The sequence below is a fragment of the Leishmania braziliensis genome, chromosome 29 (genome assembly GCF_000002845.2).
Source record: "Leishmania braziliensis MHOM/BR/75/M2904 complete genome, chromosome 29".
NCBI lineage: Eukaryota > Euglenozoa > Kinetoplastea > Trypanosomatida > Trypanosomatidae > Leishmania > Leishmania braziliensis.
Window position 1 is genome coordinate 15,787 of NC_009321.2, and position 23,257 is coordinate 39,043.

The 23,257-nt window shown below is 57.4% G+C and overlaps 7 protein-coding genes across 7 annotated transcripts; all 7 read right to left on the bottom strand.

Moving 5' to 3' along the window:
- Window positions 1-859: 859 nt before the first annotated feature.
- LBRM_29_0060 (conserved hypothetical protein) lies at window positions 860-2,878 on the bottom strand (the record flags this gene model as incomplete). The annotated part of the gene is made up of 1 exon (XM_001566304.2): window positions 860-2,878. The coding sequence occupies one exon, from the start codon at window positions 2,876-2,878 to the stop codon at window positions 860-862; it is 2,019 nt and encodes a 672-aa protein (XP_001566354.1).
- A 915-nt stretch (window positions 2,879-3,793) lies between these two features.
- LBRM_29_0070 (putative tryptophanyl-tRNA synthetase) lies at window positions 3,794-5,215 on the bottom strand (the record flags this gene model as incomplete). Its single annotated transcript, XM_001566305.2, has 1 exon — window positions 3,794-5,215. The coding sequence occupies one exon, from the start codon at window positions 5,213-5,215 to the stop codon at window positions 3,794-3,796; it is 1,422 nt and encodes a 473-aa protein (XP_001566355.1).
- A 1,136-nt stretch (window positions 5,216-6,351) lies between these two features.
- On the bottom strand, window positions 6,352-7,107 carry LBRM_29_0080 (QA-SNARE protein putative; the record flags this gene model as incomplete). The annotated part of the gene is made up of 1 exon (XM_001566306.1): window positions 6,352-7,107. One exon carries the CDS (start codon window positions 7,105-7,107, stop codon window positions 6,352-6,354), a length of 756 nt encoding a protein of 251 aa, XP_001566356.1.
- Window positions 7,108-7,917: 810 nt separating this feature from the next.
- On the bottom strand, window positions 7,918-8,259 carry LBRM_29_0090 (conserved hypothetical protein; the record flags this gene model as incomplete). The annotated part of the gene is made up of 1 exon (XM_001566307.1): window positions 7,918-8,259. One exon carries the CDS (start codon window positions 8,257-8,259, stop codon window positions 7,918-7,920), a length of 342 nt encoding a protein of 113 aa, XP_001566357.1.
- A 679-nt stretch (window positions 8,260-8,938) lies between these two features.
- On the bottom strand, window positions 8,939-9,499 carry LBRM_29_0100 (putative ras-like small GTPases; the record flags this gene model as incomplete). Its single annotated transcript, XM_001566308.1, has 1 exon — window positions 8,939-9,499. One exon carries the CDS (start codon window positions 9,497-9,499, stop codon window positions 8,939-8,941), a length of 561 nt encoding a protein of 186 aa, XP_001566358.1.
- Window positions 9,500-11,633: 2,134 nt separating this feature from the next.
- LBRM_29_0110 (conserved hypothetical protein) lies at window positions 11,634-13,238 on the bottom strand (the record flags this gene model as incomplete). Its single annotated transcript, XM_001566309.1, has 1 exon — window positions 11,634-13,238. The coding sequence occupies one exon, from the start codon at window positions 13,236-13,238 to the stop codon at window positions 11,634-11,636; it is 1,605 nt and encodes a 534-aa protein (XP_001566359.1).
- Window positions 13,239-14,600: 1,362 nt separating this feature from the next.
- LBRM_29_0120 (conserved hypothetical protein) lies at window positions 14,601-22,979 on the bottom strand (the record flags this gene model as incomplete). The annotated part of the gene is made up of 1 exon (XM_001566310.2): window positions 14,601-22,979. One exon carries the CDS (start codon window positions 22,977-22,979, stop codon window positions 14,601-14,603), a length of 8,379 nt encoding a protein of 2,792 aa, XP_001566360.2.
- Window positions 22,980-23,257: the final 278 nt, after the last annotated feature.

The window sequence follows — 23,257 nt, forward strand, 5'->3', positions numbered from 1 at the left end:
CCACTCCACCACCGGCCCTGGCAGGTCACAGGCCCACCGCGCCGTGCAAAGCAGCCGTAGGCACGCGCCACAGCAGCGCGCCGACGCAGTCATCTGAGCGCAGGCCCTGGCGGGAACGCTGCACACCCACCCCACACGCCGCCACGTGCTCCATCTGCCTCGGGGTGGCGCAGGCGCCGCGCACCAGTAGGCAGTGAGAGCCGGGTGCGAGACGCTCGAGCCAGGCAGACACCCTGCCCACCACATGGGCCGCACAGACGTGTTCACCGTCGCAGGTCGCCCCGACGCATCGCCGTCCAGGGGCGGCCCGCCGACATCCGTAGCGATGCATCGCTCTGGCCTCTCCCCGGCGTCGTCAGGTGCCTGACCCTGTCAACGCCAGAAGTGGGGCGGCATTGGCGGGGATAGGGGAACTGCCTGACTTTCCCACGGAGTGGGGCACTGAACCCTGGGATCCCGCGCACTGGGGTGCTCCACCGACATTGGCGTGTCAAAGAGGGGAAAAGAAGGAGGAAGACATCTGAGAAGAGAGATTACTTCGGAAGAAGATACAGTGGGCAGACTTCCACAACGCCAGGGGGACTTGTAGAGACGATAAAGGAAGCCAAAGCATCTTTGTGCGACTCTGCAGCAACACGCAGATGGAGCTTGGGGCGACAGCAGCACAGAATTCCGCGTCGCACAATCGCAGCAACACAGGAGCTAAAAAGTTCTAGCGCCCTGCTATGATACAAATATGCTCCCCGGCAACGCGAGAAAATGGTTCAGTGGACAATATAATCATATGATTAGCGTTGGACCTTTCTTACCTTTAATGTAGGGCAAGATTACCTGTAGAGAGCCTGCATGCGTCCACCACTCAGGCGCAGGGAAGTATTGCGTAAAGGTGCATGCACAGGTCCTCCAAAAGAAAAGCAGCGGTAGGGTCATCCGGCATCCTTTGCACCACGCAGATCAGGGCGCTATCTCGACCAGCTAGCCGACTCGCAAGACTCTTCGCGCATGTAGCAGGAATACGCACGGTCAAGGAGGTGTCCTGCGCCGCAGACGTTTGAGAGCTGTCGATGCACGAGCTGCATTGCAGCGTGCACGCACCTGCGGACAGTGACGCCTGAGCACAGGCTACTGTGCCGCCATACACGGAGCGTAGTGACAAGGATGGAAAGAGAAAGAGGAACCCCATAAGCGCCCGCTGAGGTGCCTCAGGGTCAATTACCTCCCGAAGCACGTCAGTGGCCGCAAGGTGGATAAGCGTCAGGCGCGCCAAGTGGGCCTCAGCAGAGGAGAAGAGGTGGGTGACGATGGAGTACTGGCTAGAGATGTTCGCGTCGGTTGTCGAAAACAGGCACCGCCGCACCAGCGCGATGCGCAGCATGCAATGCACCCGCTTCACCTCAGCCGCATAGCGAGACGCGGTATTGCTGGATGCGTTGTGATCGCTAGCTTCGCCGTGTGACAACAAGATCGTCGAATGAGTGAGAAGGGTGCACCAGCAGCCTTTTGCGTCCGTGCCTGTGCCGGGCAGCCAAGCGAGAGGAAGCTGCCCGGACTCCCTAAGCGGATCCCACCGCAGGACCCCTTCGTCTTCGGCCTCACCCAGTTTCTGGTCGAGGGCGCGGCTGAAGTGCGACGCGACCACATCACCGCGAACAGTGGTGCTGTTCTTGGCGTCTACATCGACCAGCCCGTCACCGGCAGACCCACGGGAGGAGAATGCGGCGCGGTCCTCTGCGTTTTTTGCGTCGGAGCCGAAAGCGGCAAGGGCATCCAGCAAGAGCGCCTCTTCGGACACAAGAGCATCGCAGAGTGGATGAAGGTGTTGCTCTGCCTGCCACCGCAACGCCGCCTCTCGCCCATGCCCTGGCATGTCAATAGAGCTTAGTAGTGTCAATGTGAGCGCCTGAGTGGCCGCGTCGGCGTGGACGAGCTTACTGGAGCCCTTTGCGTGGACGTCTGTGCAACCGACAAGTAAAGCTCCCCAAGTAAGGAGTTGGTGACAGCCAGAGTTACTTGCCAAGTCACAGATATGGCCTGCGGAAGTGACGATCGCCTCGGCCAGGTCTCGAGGCATGCTGTCGTAGTACATTGCGAACGTCCAGACAAGCAGGCGCATCAGCGCGATGGCGGTGCCAGTGGGGAGCTCCCGATCACGTCGCTCAATGTCGTGCATCAGCGCACGCACATACAGCAGCGTCGGCTTGCCCGAGTTTGAAGTATGCAGCAGGACATCACGCTCTAACTGGTACGCACTCGATGTCGCCACATGAAGCGCGCGAACAGCAGCTTGCAAGCTTTTCTCAGTCTCCGCTGTAGAAACTGTGTCATTTGGTTGAAACACCGACAGGTGCCGGTGGCGCATCGGCAGCTGCCGGCGCACCAGGCGGTTCAGCTTCTCTCGGCAATGCAGCCACAACGTGCGTGGCGACTTTTGCCACAGGTCTGCAACGTAGGCCGCCACATGATGCCCCCACCACACGTCGAGCGCATGGTGGCGAAGCCACCCAACGCAAACGGAGCCGTCGGGCAGCACAAGAAGGTCAAAGAGAGGGCGCCATGTCGCAGCACGCTCGTCGGTGGGAAACACCGGTGCTACAGAGAACGACGAAGTGGTGTCCACAATCGAGTCACTCTCCTCCGCCTGGGTATCATCCTGTTGGTAGGCAACGTACTCTAAGCAGCGAGCGGCATAGTCCATCTCAAACGCCGACAGCTCACAGTAGTTTGTAGCAATTGTGGGCAGAGCTGAAGGAGGATCTGTAGCAACCGCCAGCGGTGGGGCTGAGCCTGGCGGACCGGTGCCGATTCGCAAAATAAATGGGGTGGCGATAGTGTGGCGTACGTGGGACAGCAAGCGCTGCCACGGCTCAGGTCGTCGCATTTGGGAGACGCACATCAAAGCGTCTGCAAACGAACGCACAAATCCGCTCCTCGCAATCCCTGTTGCGCTCGTGGTCGAGACGCTCAGAAGTGTCTAAGATGCTGCAGGGGGAAAGGACAACGGCGCATCGCCACTGAGGGAAAGCTGTGGTCATTACAGGAACCCAGCATGTGGGGGAGGGGGGGGGGGGGCACAAATGATGTACGATAAGAGAGGGTGAACAGAACAAGGGAGAGGGAGAGAGGATACGCGTGATTGTTGTCAACAATGAAAGGGGAGAAGATGGAGAGGCTTCAGCAGTAGAGAACGCGCACACATCATTGAAGGTGCGACCGTTTTCCTTTTCAACAACCTCTCGATCTCCCTTTCCCCAATAAACTTAACTGACATGCGCAGTGCACACGTGTTGCTTCGCGCGTAGCGCATAGAGTGGAGGCCCATACACATGCAGACAACAGTGAAGAAAATGCGAAGCCTACTTCTCAGTCACAATGAAAGAAGAAGTCGACGAAAACCCTTCCCACTATCGTCTCGCGTGCGAACAGTCCCACGGACGTACGTGGAGGCGCCATGTTGTTATCAAGGGGGAGGGGGGAGTAGAGAGAGACTTATTGGTTGCACATCATCTGTCATCGCCACATTCACTTCCTCCTACATTACCTGTGCTGCAGGGGAGTTGCCTTCACGTTATGAAGAGAGAAAAAGTCCGCAGAATTGTTCTGCCCCAGTGCTTGTCGGTTGGTAGGAAGAGAATAGCGCTGGCGCTTACCCGTCTGCTATTCCACTCTCACACAGTGAGCAGGCATGACGTTTCGCAACAGAGTCGGTGTGAAGCCCTGTGGGTGCTCTGCTCACTCCACCCCCTGACAGACACGCACACGCACCCACACACACGTACCAGCCACGGCTGCCGTTTTACTTCGACTCCGCTGCCTCCTTCGCTGGTCCCATCAAGCGGACGGCAGTGAAGAGTTCCGCATCCGCATCCGTCACCCTCTTGCGCGCCTCCTGGTGCGTCGTCACGATGTTGGTGAGGGTTTGGATGAGGACTTTCTTCACGTCACCGGTCATGATGCGGCCCAACATGTAGTCCTTCTGGAGGCGCTTCAACTCCTCGTCATCCTCAAGGAAGAAGCGGAGCCACTGCACAGGTATGTCCACGTTAGTGTTCGCGCCAAGTAGCAGCTGCTCCTTCTTATCGGCACCACCACCGCTGAAGGCATGCTTGCTGATCTTGTCCTTGATCATCTTTGGGGTGTCCGTCAGAAAGACCGCAGCACCTGTAGAGGAGCTCATCTTGCCCTTCGACCCACTAAGACCCGGAAAGAATTTGGAGTGGATGACGGCTGGCTTCAAAAAGCCCATGCGTGGCGCCACATCGCGCGTAAGGCGGAAGTACGGGTCTTGATCAATCGCCTGAGGAATCATACAAAAGACATTGCCCTTCCCTAGCGGAAAAATGTGCGGAAACGCTGCAGAGAAGGACGGCGCGGCCTGAATGGCGGGGAACATCCAGCGGCCGCAGTTATCCTCCATTTTGAAGCCGAAGCAGCCCCGCACCTGGCTAGCCGTGTAAGCCTTCTCGACGCGCGCAACAATGCGATACATTTTGCCAACGTACTCGAAGTCTCTGAAGATAAACGTCAGATTTGGGTCGAAGCCGAAGGCAATAATGTCCTTCAAGTTCTCCGTCGTCATTTTGTCAATTTCCTCTAACGTCACATCTTTGAAGAAGAACTTCTCGTCATCGGTGAGCTGAATCACCAGCGGCACCTGAAAGGTATCCTGCAGCCACTTGGTGAACATGAAAGGGATCAGATGCCCAATGTGCATCGACTCGCTGCTGGGCCCACGCCCAGTGTACAGGTAGAACGGCTCCCCCTTCTCGTATGCATCCAGGATGAGGTTCAAATCACGATGAGAAAAGAAGATGCCACGGCGCAGAAAATGGTGAGGCTTCGTCCCGGTCAGACGCTCTATCCGATCCAGCACCCTCTCGTCAATCGCCTGGCAGCCAAAGTGCTTGATGAGCTTGTCGTAGTCCACGTCACCCTCTACTGTCCACGGGGTCACGATAGCCTCCTGCCCAGCGGGGCCCTCCATGCTTAAGAAATCCGCAAAGAAACAATGAGCGGCAAAAAGAGGTGTAGATCCCCACTTTGAATCCAACTGAGATGTGCAGCCAAAGCTCAACTGGTGAGCACTACCAGAAAAGATGAGCAACAGCGATGTCATGCAATACATGGTTTCATCAGCAAGGTATAAGGCAGTAAAGGCACCGAGTAAGTAGAAGCCTGGAGAGGGCAGACGGAAGGGGGGCAGCGGGAGCTCCACCATCAAGCACGGTGAAAAAAGCTACTGAGTAAGCTGCGTAGCGGTAAGCCATACATGGTCACCCACCAATAAAAGAAGGCAGGAAAGATGAAGAGGAGCTAGCAGGCCGCAAGTCTGGAGCCCACTAAGAGGAGTTCCCTCTGCGTTTTCGCCACCGCTACGCAGAAAGCGTCCGACGCGATTGGTAGACGTGGGCACACGCAAGCAAAGGCAGCACAACCGTGGACAACAGAGAACGTGAAAAGACAACAGCAAAACGTAGTGGCAGAGAACAAATCAAATAGAGAAAAAAATGTTTCCCAGTGCGTCCGCTCTCTTCCATAAAACGTAAATTCCACTCCACTCCACCACCGGCCCTGGCAGGTCACAGGCCCACCGCGCCGTGCAAAGCAGCCGTAGGCACGCGCCACAGCAGCGCGCCGACGCAGTCATCTGAGCGCAGGCCCTGGCGGGAACGCTGCACACCCACCCCACACGCCGCCACGTGCTCCATCTGCCTCGGGGTGGCGCAGGCGCCGCGCACCAGTAGGCAGTGAGAGCCGGGTGCGAGACGCTCGAGCCAGGCAGACACCCTGCCCACCACATGGGCCGCACAGACGTGTTCACCGTCGCAGGTCGCCCCGACGCATCGCCGTCCAGGGGCGGCCCGCCGACATCCGTAGCGATGCATCGCTCTGGCCTCTCCCCGGCGTCGTCAGGTGCCTGACCCTGTCAACGCCAGAAGTGGGGCGGCATTGGCGGGGATAGGGGAACTGCCTGACTTTCCCACGGAGTGGGGCACTGAACCCTGGGATCCCGCGCACTGGGGTGCTCCACCGACAGGGGGGAGGGAAGGAGACGAAGAAAAAGCAAGACGAGCACCAATGGGCATATGCCTACTGCGGCAATATTGATAGATTCGGCTGTAGAGATCGTAAGACAACGCATAAGAGAGGGTAAATAGCGTAACAGCCTACCTCTCCCCGATCTCAGCGAGAAGGACCAACAAAGACAGAGTAAGCACAGGGAGGGAAGAGCTAACATACGCAATAAGTGACTGAGATCAGTGCAGACACGAACCGTCAGAGAGCGTTAGCTGAAGTGGAAGAGAGGGGGGCGAACTGCATGCATGTATCAATGGTAAGAGACAGCTCGACAGGTCAGCTGAGGAGAAGGCCAATGCTAACGATGGCAAGCATGATCAGCATGCATATGAAGAGAATCTTGTTCCGGGAGGACGTTGTTTGATACTGCTGCGCGCGGCGCAGGTGCTGCGAGGCGTTGCGAGTAGCGCGCTCTGCCGCAGAGAGGTTATTGTCGACGACCTCGAGCTGCTCTCCTTGCTCGTTGACCATCCCGCTGATATGCTGGAAAATTTCGTGGATGTCCCGCACGTTGTCCGCGATTTCACCTGTCTCGCGCTGGCGCTCTAGCATGAGCTCCTCGTACATGTCGCGCTCAAACTGAACCCGTTGCGGAGACTCTCTGGCCAGCAGCGACTGCCTTTCGATTTCATCGTCATCCTCGCTTGCCTCACGGAATGTCTGAAGCGCGCGGCTGCTTTGAGCGCCCCGTGCAGACTCGCCCTCCATACACTTACGGTAGAAGTCGTTGCAGGTCCTCTCATAATCCTTGAGAATCACTTCAGCGTCTTTGGCAAGCTTTCTACCCTCGTCGCTAAGGCTCTTGTCGAGTAGTATGAAGCGCTCAAATGACTTAACTATCTTGCGAATATCCTGCACATCGGTAACGTTGGCGTCATGTGTGATGCGCTTCACCTCCTCGCGCTCTCTCTTGATTTCCTCGATGGAGCTGCGCCGGTTAGAGATACGCCGTATCGCTGTTATCTTCTGCCCCAGCGACTGAAGGTGCTTTGCGAGCAGGTCGCAGGCGCGGCGCCAGCTGGGGTCCGCCATTGCGTGCGTAAAGAGGGCAGTTGTGCGCCGGAGAGGAACAAAGACGCCGTCTGATCGTTCACTAGAAGGCGCAGTGGCAAAAAATAAAGTGGAGGGGACCCTAGTCGTACGCAGTGATGTGTGCACGTGCGTGCTACGCCAGTGACAGCTTTGTCTCCCTCTGCACTTGTGGAAGGACTTAGTACGAAGGGAGGAGAACGGTGAAGCGCTCCTGCCAATAAAGACGAGAATAAAGAAGGCGACGAGGATTGGGGAAGCGTCAGGTGTCTAACGTGCACTTGAAAGGAAGAGGCGTGCTTCTTCCTTCGTTGCTATGATGGAGCCTCAGGAACAGGCAGCCGTTACGGAAGGAACTCCGCAGAGATTGCGAAACAGTCGACCACAAGCGTCTGACTAGAGCACGTGCGTCAGATAAGAGAGAGAGAGAGAAAGGAGGGAAAGAAAATGGTAATAACAATGGAGCGGCGTGCAAGAGGCAAATGGCGGCGACTGGGAGACAAAAAGAGCAGCGCCATGCGGTTGGAGTTTGAGCGATACAGCACACCCCCAGCACTCCCATAACCCTCCGCTGCGCGCATGGGGTGATGCAGCGCATCTGGAGAAAAAGGTGAGTGACAGGAGTAGGAAAAGGCTTGGAACGGCCGCTCTCTTCGGTTATTTTTCACCTCAATACTGCTCTAGCCTATTGCTGTTGCGGCAGCGGCTGAGCAGTGACGCCTCTTTGTTTTCCCCTCGGCAAGTGGTGCGCCGCAGGGCCCACTCAGAGACACTGTCGCCTCAGCGGCGAGTCCTGTAAGCGTCGATTTTGTCTCACAACGCACTGGCCACAGCAGTCTCACACCTGTAGTAGGACACGGTCCCGGCCAGATCCACAAAGCCGACGAAGCAGCTTACGTCATCCTCCCTGTGTGCTGCTTGCCACGCCTCCACAAGTGCTATCCACTCCGCCAATGCTGCCGCACTGATAGAATTAGAGTCACTCGCCTCGACTGGGATGAAGAGATACTGACGCTTCGCACCGCTGTCATCGATCCATGTGCTCGAGACGGCGAATGCGGCATTCGAGACGAAGTTTACGTACTGTGTGGTCCACAGCGGTAGCCGAATCCGTACATCCTCGTAGAGAGCAGTCAGAAAAGGACTGTGACTCATGCAGTGCGCAGCTGTCCACGGGGTGCACGGTTGATGTCGGTGAAAGTAAGGGAGAGAGATAATAGGGCGAATAGAGGGGACAAGAAAGAGAGTAGAGCAACGAAACTTCAAGAGAAGGAGCGGGGAAGTTAGCATCTCGCCCAGCGGGTGTTGCGGGGCGGATCTTTTTGTTCTGGGCGTACTCCCTCTTCGTCTTGGGAGAAAGAAACATCGCCACAGACCTCTCCGGGCACCTTTTGCAAGTCGTGCAGCGCCAAAAGGAAAACGATGAGAGAAGCCGTGCTGTCGACGAGAGAGGAGCTGGAAGAAAGGGGGTCTCACTCCTCCGCACAGTGTGCCTCGCACCACCATTGAGAACCTCGAGTGGGGTCCTTTGACGGAAGAGACCCTCACTAAGTATGGGCGCAGTTTTTCTTCTCTACACCTTTAGAGGGCGGATCCCAACGCTCTACAGTATTGCACATCAGCATCATCATAGACAACTCGAAATAAAAAAGCACTGGCGCCTGCAGGAGAATGCCTCTGAGGGAAGCGGGATTCTAGATGCAGAATGACCCTTCGCCGCAGTGCAGGCCGCTGCGCATACCTCTCTCGCCGACCCTGCACGTTCAAATTACATCGAGGAAGCAATACTCGATGAGGTGGTGTGCAGCAATACGCTGAAGCCGGTGCCCGCCTGTCACGAACTTGTGCTGACCTGTGACAACTGGGTCAGCCTCTTCTGATACGCCTCCAAGAACAGACGCGCGAGCTTCTCCACGGGCTCCACCGTGCCCGTGCCGCGCAGCGCTGAGCACTTGAAAAAGGTAAGCTGGTTTGCGCGTGCAAATACCTCTGCTTGGTTGTCCGTGACCTCTGCTTTCTCAGCGAGGTCCATCTTGTTCGCCACGAGGAAGCCGATAATGTCCTTCTTCACAGCCCTCGCCTTAGTCACCCACTTCCGACACGACTCGAACGTTCCCTTGTTTGAGACGTCGTACACGAGAATAAAGGCAGACACGCTCTCTAGATAATGAGCCGTCATGCGATCATACAGCCGCTGCCCCGCCACATCCAGGAGCGACACCTCGACCGTGTTGTCCTCGTCCATCACGAACTCCTTTACAACAAAGTCGCACCCCATTGTCAGGAGGTAGTTTTTGGGAAAGACGGCACCGTTGCTGTGCACCATCTGCACGAATGCCGTTTTGCCGGAGGTTGGCTCACCGACCACAGCGACGCGGAGGCGCAAGAAAACCATGTGAGCTAATCTGCAGAGAGGTGGGGGAGAGAAGTGTGCGGCTAGTTGAGGAGTGTCTATGAAGATCCACACATAGGCGGGCAAACCCGTACACGCAATGCAGTAAAGGGTGGATTTGAGTGAAGACCACAAGGGCCCTGGCAAGCTGAAGCGTCCGGGAAAGAGAGACGCAGGAAAGATCTACCAAGCGAGGCGAGGAGACAAAACACGAGCAAAGAGTCTGCGCTGTTTTCTTCGCCCTTCCAAGGTTTGTAGTGTGCGCCACAATACTCCGTTACGCCTCTTCCCAACACACCAATCAGCAGGAAGATGATGAGAGCACCAGCGATTCACAACGAGAAAGTCAGCGATGAGTAAGGGGAGAAAGTGGCGAGGAAAGGGTCACACAAGCGCTAAAAGTGCGCACAGAGCAGTGTATGTGTGTTGTCGCGTGTACTTTACTACTGCTGATGCCGTTTCCTACCTTCAAGAAGAGCCGCTGCGAAGTGCGCACTTGCGCACACGATGATCGTCTGCTTACGGGGGGAGATCGAGAAGGATGGGTAAAGAGAAGGAAGGACAGACGGGCATAATGCACTCGCCCTTCCTCCCCCCTTTGTGTGTTAGAGGCCCAGCACGTGGATGGACAACAGAAAAGGGCAAATAAACGAGAGTCGAGCCTGACTTCCACCCATCGCAAAACCTCGCCTAGTGCTGCATTGAAAGTCGCGTGTGCACCTTCTGCATCCTACCACACAAACACGCATAGGTCCCCTCAAAGACACTCACCATGATGCTTTGGAGAGATCACAAGAGTGGGAGAGTCAACGAGACACGCTGCAACACTCCAGCAGAATGCCGGTGAAGTTCAAGAGAGACTTTTCTTCGCAAGACATCATTCCACCACGGAAAAGCCAGCAAACAGATACATACGCAACTACAGCTCACCTTTGCCACCCCCTACACCACCGTTAAATTCTCCTTGTCTAGGGTGAGCTCTGTGCTGCTGAATCGGAGCATGTGTCTGACGGACTCTCCTCGACCTTTTTCGTCCCTTCTTTGGATACGTGTTGAGCAATTGGTGCCACACACGGATCTGGGTGCACTGCAGGCCATGATCAAAGTGGGGTGCGTCCAGAGTCCTGCTCTAGAGCGGAAGCTGTAGCGCCCGTCGTGTAGGTAACAGGGATAAGTCTAGATGTGCACAGGGTGAGCTCAGGAAGGAAGTTGGCCAACCCCAAATCAGAGCTCTCGGAAACCCCGTACTCCGCCTGTGCGCCATGCTTTTTCCTCTGTCGCTTCAAGCCACAGCATCCCGTGATGTGGCGTCGAAACTCTCCACATCAAAGTCTGGCGGGTTCGATGGTGTCACTCAGGGTGCTCTTGTCATGCACTCAGCATGTATGTCTCATCAACCCGCCTGACCGGATGTGGATCTGCGCGGTTCGCCTACATGTACTTTTGGGGCTGTTGGGTGTGGATCGCTTCACGCCTTTTTCGTGAGTCACTCATGCTCTGCCGGCTTCTGGATACTATGCACAGGTGCGATACACCGTGCCAGCTGTGCTTGACAGCGTGTGCGCGCAGTGCTTCGCTTTTTGCATCCTGCGACCGGTGTCAGGACGATGCTGTTGCCTGGGAAGGAAGGCCCCTTGTCTGCCTCTTCCGCTTCCGTCCATGCCAGAGAGGACGTGTCTGGGTGGTACGCCGGCATGTACCGTGGCTGGTGGGACACTGTCATGCGCCTGTGTCAGCAGGGGCATTCCACCTTCACCTGAACCCGCACGCCTCTGACAGCAGCGGGTGTGATAAGCAGAAGGGTGCCGTGGAATAGGCATGTGCATGCGCACAAAGAGCTCGCAGCTTGTGGTTCTGAGGGAGTGCAAGGAGGCTACGCTATACATCTAGCTGGGGAACCCCCGCGCAGCGCGAGAGAGAGGTGCGTACTCCGATCACTGCGTGCAAGACTATAGCGTGAAATGCAGTGCGCTTTGAGTCTCGAACGATGCACGAGTCTCGCGTGGCATATTTGGGCACCACACCGAGTCGACGCCCTCGTCACACGCACGGGCGGCGGGGGGCATCACCAGAAAGGGCTAAAGGACAAAAAAAGAGAGTCTGTAAACTGGACAGACTCAGCGGAACCGACATGCATCTACGCACGAGACCCGAACAGGCTGAGGAGAGCAGTCGAGTCCTGCACCTCCTTGGGGCCGTCGCGGGTGGGTTGGCTGGCGCGAAGAGCCGCACGCTCAAGCTCAGTGAGCTGGGACAGCCCTGTGGGTAGGTGCCACACTTGCACAACACCGCGCGCATCGCTGGTGGCCAGCCATTCAGCGGCGGAGTTGAAGGCCACCTTCAGCACTCCTCCTTCAGACGGCACCGCCGCCGTGTACACTGGCCCGAGTTGGTCCCTCTGGAGGTCGTACACGCGCAAACATGAGCTGCGTGACACCACTGCCACTACTGAGGGCCGGAACGGGCTGAACTGACCGTCGTAGAGGTAGCCCTTCGTCTCCGCAGATGGCTCGAGGGTGAGGAGAGGAGAGCGCTCGAGATCCGAGTACAGACGCGCGCTGCAGTCCGAGGACGTGGTCAAGAAGAGGTGCCGAAGGAAGGGGGATGCACTGAGCGACTGCAGCGGGCCACAGTGACTCTCCAGCCAGTCCAGCTCAAGAGGGACAGTTGTACATGATTCTTGGGAGTTCGTCCCAATTGGCAATGGCCATGTGCGACCGCAGCCTACCTCACCGTTCTCCAGACCTACGAGAAGGATTCCGTCCAATGCAGGGGAGTAAATACCGCGCTCACTATGCACACCGCCATAGGTGAGTGCCGTGATGCCGACAGTGAGGTGGCGGCGGCTCCGCACACTGTACGCGGCGACCGGCCTTGACAGCTTGTTCATCGGACTCCAGAGAATAATGAGCCCACTCTGACTCGCAGAGCACAAAACATACCGATGGTCTCGCCGGGGCTCCTGTGGGTTCTTCACCCACTGCAGTACCGTAACCGGCTCGGTGTGAGCGACCCCCGACGCCAAAGAGGAGTACTGTTGTGGAACGCTCTCGGTCACGCTTGGGAACACCACAACCTCACCACTGTAGGTTCCGACGGCCAGCATGCACGGCTCTGTGGGGTGAAAGGCAATGGATGTGGCGCTTGTCCTCATCTCCAGTGTGTAATGTGGACTATTCTCCCGCAGGTCTGGCCGAGCCAGGTTCCACACGCACACGTAGCCTTTCTTGTGGCACCAGCCCGACGTCTCCATGAGACCGTAGGCAGCAGCCACAATGTTACCATGAGCATTCCATGCCACCCCCAACGCCTCCAAGTTGTGCTCTTTGGCTGCAGGTGACGTGAGGGTATATAGAACGGAGAGTTTGGTGTTCTTGCGCGACCAGGAGGGGGAGTAGTCGTCGAAGACGCTACTCGTGGCATTTCGGTGCAGAATTGCCAGTAACTTGTCCATGGACTGCTCCAGGAACGTGGAGAGTTCCGCTTCATTGTGGGGGACCCCGCTGTACACGTACTGCAACCCTTCTAGTGTCGCCTGAGATGACCGCTGCTCCGTGCCAACGCCCTTGTCTAGTTGATCCGACACCTGGAAGCAGCTGACGTCCGTCTGGACTTCGTGGATTTTGACCTTCAGCTTAGACGTCTGCGTCTCAGCGTCCTCAAGTGTAGTCTCCCTTTTCCTTCGAGGAGGAATAGTCACCTCGCCGGTGATCTGGTTCTTGAACTCGCAGGCGTCTGCCATGTTTCTCCGCAAGGAATTCAGCGTCAGAGCAGCCGAGTACACCCTTTCGATAGTGTGAAGCTGATGCGTCGTATCTCGCGGCCCACCACAGCGCGGAAGGAGAAAGTACAACGCAAAAGCGAAGCAAGAGAGAACAGTTGACGCGTTGAGGCGCAGAGACGAGAGAGAACAAAATCGAGCGCACAGGGAAAGTGTCAGAGACTATGCACGAGTGCCTCAGGCGGCAAGCACAGCTAAAGCTGGAGCAGCGCCGCTCCATCTTCGTATGCATCCGAAGTCGCCTGCCGCCTCTACAAATCATTCTTCAATAGCACAAGGGGGTGCTACTGGAACGGTGAACGAAAATCGACTGCTTCCTAAAGTGACATGTCTGCAGGCACAAAAATGCACTGGAGTGTGTGCAAGCCGCGACGAGTATGTGAGACAACCCCGCGCGATCCGTCCTTGCCGGGGCGGCGAGTGCGGCAGCGTGGTGATGAGGCAGCGTAGCGACAGTAGTAATACCTGATCAATCGCATTCGCAGCTAGGCCACGTCATCGCTACTGTCACCTTCTGTTCGTTAGTTGAGTGGCTGTGAGTTAAAGGCACAAGACTGAGAACAAGAGAACTACGAGAATGCAAGAAGACAAATAACAAAGAAGAAAATAGAGAGGAGAAAACGCCGGAGTTGCACACCTACGGCCATCGCAACCGCAACACACGCACATACGCCATGACGCACACGGGAAATCGAGAAGGACAGCGGCTGAAACACAACAAAAGGTGAGCAAACCGATCAGACGAGGAAACGGGTAGAAGAGAGAGAGAGAGAGAAGGAAACACAACTCAGCACAGACACAAGACGAAAGCGCCACTCACTGGAACCCCCCACCGACTAGAGACGGAGCGAATTGAATGAGCACCAGTTACTTCTTTCGCGACTCGCACGCATGCTCCTGTGCACTGCTTGCTAAATAATGGGGCAGGTGTCCACCCTACTCTGATGACAAATACACAATGACGCGTACACAGACACAAGCACCCCCCCACTGCTACCCACCGCACCACACGGCACGTTGAACAGGGAGTTGGAGTGACGGAGAGAGCCCTCCACTACACCAAAGCACCACACAACTTACTGCGTGAGAAACGCCCATCGGAAAGAGAAAAAAGAAGCGCAACGCCTGAGGAGCTCAAAGGCAATCTCGTCATTAGCGCCTTGCGCGGCACAACACGCAAACACCGGCAGACGCGCACATGCGCATTCATCAACGGCGCATCGCCTCATTTCGCCCTCCGCAGCCCGTGCATGCCAACCCCGCATGCCCAAGGCAGATAAGCCATACGCCCTACCCGTACACAGAATGCTGCCGCAGGAATTTCTAGATGCCACTGCTGCTAGTGCGACCATTCTCGTCAGGAGCATCCATGGCTACCAAGCAGCACTCGATGTCGGTCACCGCCTTCAGCACCAGCGCGTAGTCTTCGGGGTTCTTGACCATGGCGTCCATCCCCACGCAGGCGTCGAGTTTCGCACGGGCGAGAGTGCTGAGTGCCCGCACCGCGTGAATCACTTCAGGGTGGTCGCCCATGACTGCGATCACCTCCTTCATGTACGCACCGGGCGGCAGTCCCTTTGGTGAGAATGCCTTGCGCAGCACCGTGATCAAGGCGTCATTGACTGGGGCCTGGTTAATGGCCTCTCGTCGGCTGTTCAGTATCTCCTCTGCGGTCTGGAATGGATTAAGAACTACCTGATGCGTCTTAGCGATGTCGATGGCCGACGTCGTGGAGGGAAAGGAGCGCTCCAGCTCGTAAGTGCTCACACTCATACGCTGCGCCATGAGGTCGAGTTTGCGACCGTCCGTCACCTCTTCACGGCTGCCAATGCTCACGGTGTTCTCAAAGTAGCTAATGTGCATAGAGTGGTCAAAGCCGTCGGGGGGGACGGGGGTACCCTTCGCGAAGTACGGCTGTACCTCGCTTACTGTCACCATGCAGTGATTCGGCTGGCGGTGCACAGCAGCAACGCGTTTGCGCTTCGAGTCAGGCTCCGGCAGGGCCGGCAAGGTATCTGTCAAGTCGTCTGTCAGTCGCACCAGCGAGGTGTCAGAGAAGAGCGACTCTACGTAGGCCTTGGCGTAGCTTTTGAACTCGTCCAGAGTGGTGATAGTAGGCATCTTGTAGATGCGGCGAATAGGCTTGTCGTTCGGCAGTCCGTGCAACTTCTCTCCTACCATGCCGTCATTTGCTTCCTCTTGCAGCTCCTTACGCGACTTGGGAGGTGAGTCACGCTCCATGCGAGCCCATACGAGGAAGTAGCGATTGTTGTGCCGTCTCGATTTGGGCTCTGCGATGGCAGTGCACCAGGTGGACATAGCCATATGCACCACCGACGACCCTTTGAAGTCGCTGACCGCCTCCAGGTACTTGTTCACAATGCCTATTGTCTGCAGCGAGTACTCGTAGTACTGACCCTTGTCCTGATACTCGGCCGCCTCCTTCAGTGCCTTCACCTGGCCCTCCATGGAGAAGCACGCGTCGTCGGGGCATACGTACAGCTCCGACACAACTCCGTACACCGTGTCTGCAGGAAATAACATATCCACCTCGGGCAGGATGCGCACGTAGTCGTGCCAGAAGACATGAGAGAGAACTTCAAACGGCATGCGGGCCCCCTTCGAGTCTTTCCCCTTCACAAAGTAGAAAACCTCCGTGACACGGAAGCACAGGGCCGCAATGAACACCAGCACCATGCCCGCCTCCAGATAGTCGCCGTTTGCTCTGTGTGCGTCGTGCAGTCGGTAGAGCCACTTCAGGGCCTCCTTCAGCGCGTTCTGCCGCAGAAAGTTGCGGAACACCTCAAAGTACGCCGTCGCCTTCGCCTCCTTGAACTTCATCGAGTCGTCCATCTGCAGACGCAACACATCGTCGAAGAGGCTGAGCACCGTCGCTGACATGGCGGCAAACTCGTCAGAGAAACGTGGTGGCTGCTGGTCTGGCACGTTCGACCTCTCCAGCAAGTAGCGCGAGATGGGAAGATTTCGCCGCACGCTCATAGCCAGGTCCTCGACCTTTTGTTTGTACTTCATCTGTGCATCACCGCCAGGTGTGTTCGAGTCGTCCTCGTAGCGAGAGGCGAAGTCGGGCGACGGCGCCGTGTAGTCCGCCTCCTCCACCTTGGCCCTCTCGATCAATTCATCGAACTGGAACTCGATGAAGCGCCCAGCGAGACGCAGATCTCTCACGCGCGATTCCGCTACGGAGACGAGCGCGTTCGCAGTCAGCGAACGGATCTTGGACAGCGAGTTCTTCCATGAGAAGAAGACCTGACTCATCAGCAGGAACGTACAGCTCGCAGAGGTGCGAACGTACTGGCAGCAACTGCTCATGAGACGGAAGGTGAGGAGCACCATGCCGTTCCCCATCCTCGCCTTGCGGCTGATAATCTCCGGGAACAGCTTGCACACCACCTCGTGCAGCACAGCGGAGCTCATTTGAAGGGAAATGGTGGAGTTGCCCAAGTTGAGCACCGACTCCAGCATTACAAAGAAGGGGAAGACGGCGGTGTGAGGACTGCATTCACGCACCGTGCACAGCACCTTCGGAATGTCATTCAGAAAGACACTGCACAGTTGAGTGCCGATAGCGGTCACAAAGGTCGCGATGCGAGCTTCCCACACCCGCTTCTTCTCTGTCTCACTTGTCGTGTCATTTGCACCGCCTGTGCCGGGGGTGGCGGTGTACCGGAAGGTAGACTGCGACTCGGCCACGATCTGCATCATCCCGGCAATGATCTTTCCATCCAGCTCTTCCTGCAGCCATTGCCGAATCGTGCGGCGGGGCGTATAGTAGAGAATCCACAGGCACGTCATCGATAGTTGCCGCTTGTCCCGCTGAAACACCTCAATCGGAATCTTGTCATTGGGCTGCGTGATTGCCTTCCAGTGCGGGCCAAGGTTGCGTACCAGCACAAACAGCTGTGTCGCGATGCAGGTGAGGTTTTCGCTCGGCGTGCCTGAGTCGTTGGCGAGGCGGCGCAGAAATGAATACAGCACGTCGGTAGCGATCGACCGTGTGACACGGTTCGGGTTGATCAGAAGAGTGGTGAACGAGTGAACGACAATGTGTGTGAGGAAGACGGGGTGCGCCGCACCGGTGGAGGGCAACAGCAGGTAAATCGTGTCCGGGCCTTCCAGGACGTACTTGAGGAAGTTGGTAAGGCTCTCAAAGTTGCCCTCCTCCTCGAAGTAAGCAGTAATGCGTTTGTAGATCATCAACACGCGACCACGGTCGGCGTAGTGCATCAGACTGCGCACAAAGATAGCGACGTAGTGCACAAGCTGACTCTCGTCAAAGGTGGACAACTGCGACAGTGCCAGAATGCAGAGCTCTGCCACGGTGGTGTAGAAAGATGAATGGAAGAGCTCCTGGCGGGGCACCGCCGGGTTCTCGACTGCCCAGAGACACATGGACCGCAAGATTATGTCGAAGAGAAACCACGACAGATTGCTCATCTCACGCAGAATGCTTCGAGCCGGCGGCGGTGCCTTCCTGCCACGGTTAGGACTGGTAGAGTTAGCAGAGGAGGAAGGCGTTGGAATAGCGTCGCTGTCTTCATTCCATGCGTTCGCCCCGCCGCCGTTAGGCTGCTGCGCTAACACTCGAAGTAGGTTCAGCCACACCTCGGCCATACCACTGTAGAGGCGGCGTTTGTACCTACACTCAGCGCCCTCATAGAGGGTGTCATTGGACAGGAAGTGGTACAGAAGACTACCAACGCTTGTCTTGACGAATACTTGTGGTGTCAGCCCTTCGGCGTTGTGACGTCGACGTATTGTGTGAGCGGATGTGTCGTAGTGCTGCGCCTTGGACGTAATGCTGAGAAGGACGTCAAGCATGTGCATGCGGTTAGCCAGCGACACCGTTGCCGAGCCGGAACCGATGAGGGAGAAGGCGTATGCGCTGAGAAAGGGGTAAAAGGCCAGAATCTCTGCCAACGGAAGCTGTGCAATGAGGCTGATCACGCTGCGGTGCAGGTCCGGCTCCATCCCAGGCAGATTCTGCAGCTCTCCGCACTGGTCAAGTACCTTGTCGTTCTTCTTCATCTCTGCAATAGAAGGAGGGCACTGTCGGAAGACAGATGCAATGATGCGGTTGGATGCGTGTACCGTCGTCTTGGTCTGACTGGAAGCCCTGACGACGCCTTCGCCATTGTTGAGAAGAAAGCTCGCGGGAGCCTCTGCAAAGCTCTTCAGGTACCCACCTGCGGCCGCAATGGCGGCCTGATCGTACGCCACAAACTTAATGTCGATGCTGTCGTGCACCTGTACCACGCCGTTCATCATCAATGGCACAGCGGCGTAGCCGATCTTAATTGTACGTGGTTGCCCAAGCGTTGGTAGCTTTTTTCTCGGGCACACGGCATAGAGGGTGATGAAGATGTGATGGTGGTCGGAGAGGTTTAGCGGCAATTGTATCTTGAACTCGTCGTTCAGTACCATGTCATTCGAGTTGTGCACCGAGGACGACCACGCCGTGGTCTCCATTGACAGGTTCGACAGCCCACGTCCGTAGATGCACCTTATCGCACCCTCCTCCGAGAGCCCATCGTCCTTGGCTTTCACACAAATCTGAAAGGCGTAGGTGTGATGCGAAGCGGGGATGTTGCGGAGGGTGCCTGTGTACATCACCTTCAGCTTCGATACGCAGAAGTAGTACACGTTGTTGTACGTCGTGAAGTAACCGGCGTTGAGGATTGGGATGCAACACGGCGAGTAGCGGTAGATGACCGGACGAGCACCCGGCACATCAGGGTCGAGCAGGCTCACCTTCGATTCGTTCTCCTCTGGCGTCGGCTCTGAGTGATCGGATGGAAAAGCCACTTCGTGGTTGCTCAAATCTGAGACGGAGAAGACCATGTCCACTGGCAGCGCCTTCTGGGTGCCGCGCCAGCGCTCGTCCTTTATCACCTTGAACATATCCGCATCAGAGAAGCCCTTGCAGTAGAGACGATCGACGGAGAGTTTCGTAGACAGGTGGTTTGCCTCGTCCTGCAGCGGAACCGAGTTCCAGCCCAGCTCCTCCAGCACATCAGACACCTGGGTCAGTAGCAACGTCGCTTGCTTCATAGGAGCAACGTGGATCTGCTTATAGCGGTCCGCACGGCTGTACAAATCGACGTAGGTGTCGAAGTCCTCGCAGCAGGGTCGGTACACACGTATCACGAGATGCAGTGTGCCCTTGAACTCGTTTGGCACAAAGGCCACGACCTGGTTCTTCTTTGCAAGCTCGCTGCGCTGCTTCTGAGGATAGAAGACGTCCAGCTCGGAGTCAAAGTAGAACGTTTCAGACACTTTTACCTTCTGCCGCTCCGTCCAGCTGTACAGGGCTGCCGCAATGACAAGCGGATCGGTCCCCACTCCGTGCAGCTCCATTACTCGGTTGCTGATGTTCGTCACACCAATACAATATACAAAGCCCCCGGTGAAGGTGCGCATTGCTGGAATCGGCTTGCGGGTGTCAATATCGCTCACCCACAAATTTGCCGCCGTCGACTTGGTCGCCGCATCATCGTCCACCTTGCTGTTCTGATACGCCCTCTCCAACACCTGAATCGGGTCGCCGTAGGAAATCTGTGAAACAGCCTTCCGTACCATGGCACTATCACCCTTCATTAGCTCTGCCCTCGTCAGAAGACGTTCCGTGAGGGCGTTATGCGGGTAATCATCGTCATCCACCGTGAGGGTGCGATCACTCAGCACCTCGGACTCGAAATAACACTTGAGGGTGCTAAGCGAGCGCTCACCTGCCCCACACGGCCGCTCGCGGTCGGCGTTCGACTTCTGATGCGGACGCTGAAGAGCGATGATCGTCTGCTTGGCAGAGAAGAAGCCCAGCTGCACTTTTGCGTGCGCCGGCACCTCCCCCGTAATCTCTCTGGGAGGAAACAAGCACTTTCCCGACTCGCGAATAGTCTCGTATCGATGCACATCAATTCGGCTACACCTGACCGCATCCTCTATGAGTCCGTGCGTTTTCAGCTCCGCGGACAGGGTCGCCTCAAAGCTCTCAATCGAAGCCTCATTCGTTATGCCCTTCACAGACGTTTCTTCCGTCCTCGAGAGGATACCGTTGTCATTGCGGTTGGCCTCTAGAGTAGAGAGCGAGTACCGGCTAATGGTCTCGGAGGCAGAGTCTTTAGAATCGCTTCTTCCCTCACTCTGCACCTCACACTCACCTGACGATAACCTTCCACTTCCATAAGGGTATAAACACAACCCTTGCTGCGGCGCACTCTGCTCCTCCGCTCTCAGACGAGCCTCTTCCTCCGCTCTCAGACGGGCCTCTTCCTCCGCTCTCAGACGAGCCTGCTCCTCCGCCTCACGACGAGCCTGCTCCTCCGCTCTCAGACGGGCCTGCTCCTCCGCCTCACGACGAGCCTGCTCCTCCGCTCTCAGACGGGCCTGCTCCTCCGCTCTCAGACGGGCCTGCTCCTCCGCTCTCAGACGGGCCTGCTCCTCCGCTCTCAGACGGGCCTGCTCCTCCGCTCTCAGACGAGCCTGCTCCTCCGCTCTCAGACGGGCCTGCTCCTCCGCTCTCAGACGAGCCTCTTCCTCCGCTCTCAGACGAGCCTGCTCCTCCGCTCTCAGACGAGCCTCTTCTTCCGCTCTCAGACGGGCCTGCTCCTCCGCTCTCAGACGGGCCTGCTCCTCCGCTCTCAGACGAGCCTGCTCCTCCGCTCTCAGACGAGCCTGCTCCTCCGCTCTCAGACGAGCCTCTTCCTCCGCTCTCAGACGAGCCTGCTCCTCCGCTCTCAGACGGGCCTCTTCCTCCGCTCTCAGACGGGCCTGTTCCTCCGCTCTCAGACGGGCCTGCTCCTCCGCTCTCAGACGGGCCTGCTCCTCCGCTCTCAGACGGGCCTGCTCCTCCGCTCTCAGACGAGCCTGTTCCTCCGCTCTCAGACGAGCCTGTTCCTCCGCTCTCAGACGGGCCTGCTCCTCCGCTCTCAGACGGGCCTGCTCCTCCGCTCTCAGACGAGCCTGCTCCTCCGCTCTCAGACGGGCCTGTTCCTCCGCTCTCAGACGAGCCTCTTCCTCCGCTCTCAGACGAGCCTGCTCCTCCGCTCTCAGACGAGCCTCTTCCTCCGCTCTCAGACGGGCCTGCTCCTCCGCTCTCAGACGGGCCTGCTCCTCCGCTCTCAGACGAGCCTGCTCCTCCGCTCTCAGACGGGCCTGCTCCTCCGCTCTCAGACGAGCCTCTTCCTCCGCTCTCAGACGAGCCTCTTCCTCCGCTCTCAGACGAGCCTGCTCCTCCGCTCTCAGACGGGCCTGCTCCTCCGCTCTCAGACGGGCCTGCTCCTCCGCTCTCAGACGAGCCTGCTCCTCCGCTCTCAGACGAGCCTCTTCCTCCGCTCTCAGACGAGCCTCTTCCTCCGCTCTCAGACGAGCCTGCTCCTCCGCCTCACGACGAGCCTGCTCCTCCGCTCTCAGACGAGCCTCTTCCTCCGCTCTCAGACGAGCCTCTTCCTCCGCTCTCAGACGGGCCTCTTCCTCCGCTCTCAGACGAGCCTCTTCCTCCGCTCTCAGACGAGCCTCTTCCTCCGCTCTCAGACGAGCCTGCTCCTCCGCCTCACGACGAGCCTGCTCCTCCGCTCTCAGACGAGCCTCTTCCTCCGCTCTCAGACGAGCCTCTTCTTCCGCTCTCAGACGGGCCTGCTCCTCCGCTCTCAGACGAGCCTCTTCCTCCGCTCTCAGACGAGCCTCTTCCTCCGCTCTCAGACGAGCCTCTTCCTCCGCTCTCAGACGAGCCTGCTCCTCCGCCTCACGACGAGCCTGCTCCTCCGCTCTCAGACGAGCCTCTTCCTCCGCTCTCAGACGAGCCTCTTCTTCCGCTCTCAGACGGGCCTGCTCCTCCGCTCTCAGACGGGCCTGCTCCTCCGCTCTCAGACGAGCCTCTTCCTCCGCTCTCAGACGAGCCTGCTCCTCCGCCTCCCGACGAGCCTGCTCCTCCGCTCTCAGACGGGCCTCTTCTTCCGCTCTCAGACGGGCCTGCTCCTCCGCCTCCCGACGAGCCTGCTCCTCCGCTCTCAGACGGGCCTCTTCTTCCGCTCTCAGACGAGCCTCTTCCTCCGCTCTCAGACGGGCCTCTTCCTCCGCTCTCAGACGAGCCTCTTCCTCCGCTCTCAGACGGGCCTGCTCCTCCGCCTCACGACGAGCCTCTTCCTCCGCTCTCAGACGGGCCTGCTCCTCCGCCTCCCGCAGTACTTGAACGGAGGCGCTGCTGCTCAGGTTATCCTCCGCATTCATTGGTGTTTTATTCTCCGTATCTCTCCTCGCCTGTTCCTCCTCCTTTTGGCGAAGTTCGGACAGACCTTCAGACTCGGCGTCGTCCTTAGGCTCACTGGTAAGAGATGCATCGACTGTAGAACGACTGTGGACTCCAGTTAACGAGGCAAGGTTTGGGGGCTGCTGTAAAGAGCTGTAGATTGCACCCGGCACGCCTTGATTGGGCAGGGAACTTGGCGACAACTGCAGAGGGTCACGCTGCTGTTTCTGTTTCCGGCGGAGGCGCTCTTCGATTTCACGCTGAATTCGCTCTACCTCTGCCTTCCTGGTGACCTCCATCGGGTCCTCCGTGATAGGGGTGATTTCAAAGGGTGGAGGGCTAGAGTATAGATCACGACGATGCCCTTGCGATCGATGGATCTCTGCTTCCATTTCCATCATGATTTGACGCTCGATATCATTGTTGGTGCTCATTGCCATCGTCGTGTGCCTTGCAAGCTGCAAGGAATCGCTAAAGCACCCAAGAGCCAGATAGAAATAAAGGGCGAAGATTGGGAAGGCTGCCTTCAATACAACAGGGCTGCAGCTTCGTGTACAAACCACTCTTGCCAGTCACGGCGGTCGATCAAGTAGGCCAGAATGTTCGAGACAGGAAATGGAGCGTCTCGGACGCGGAAATGCTGAGAGAACACCGAAGAAACAAGAAAACCACTGCAGAAATGGTCTCACAAAAGACAGCCAACTCGCTGTGA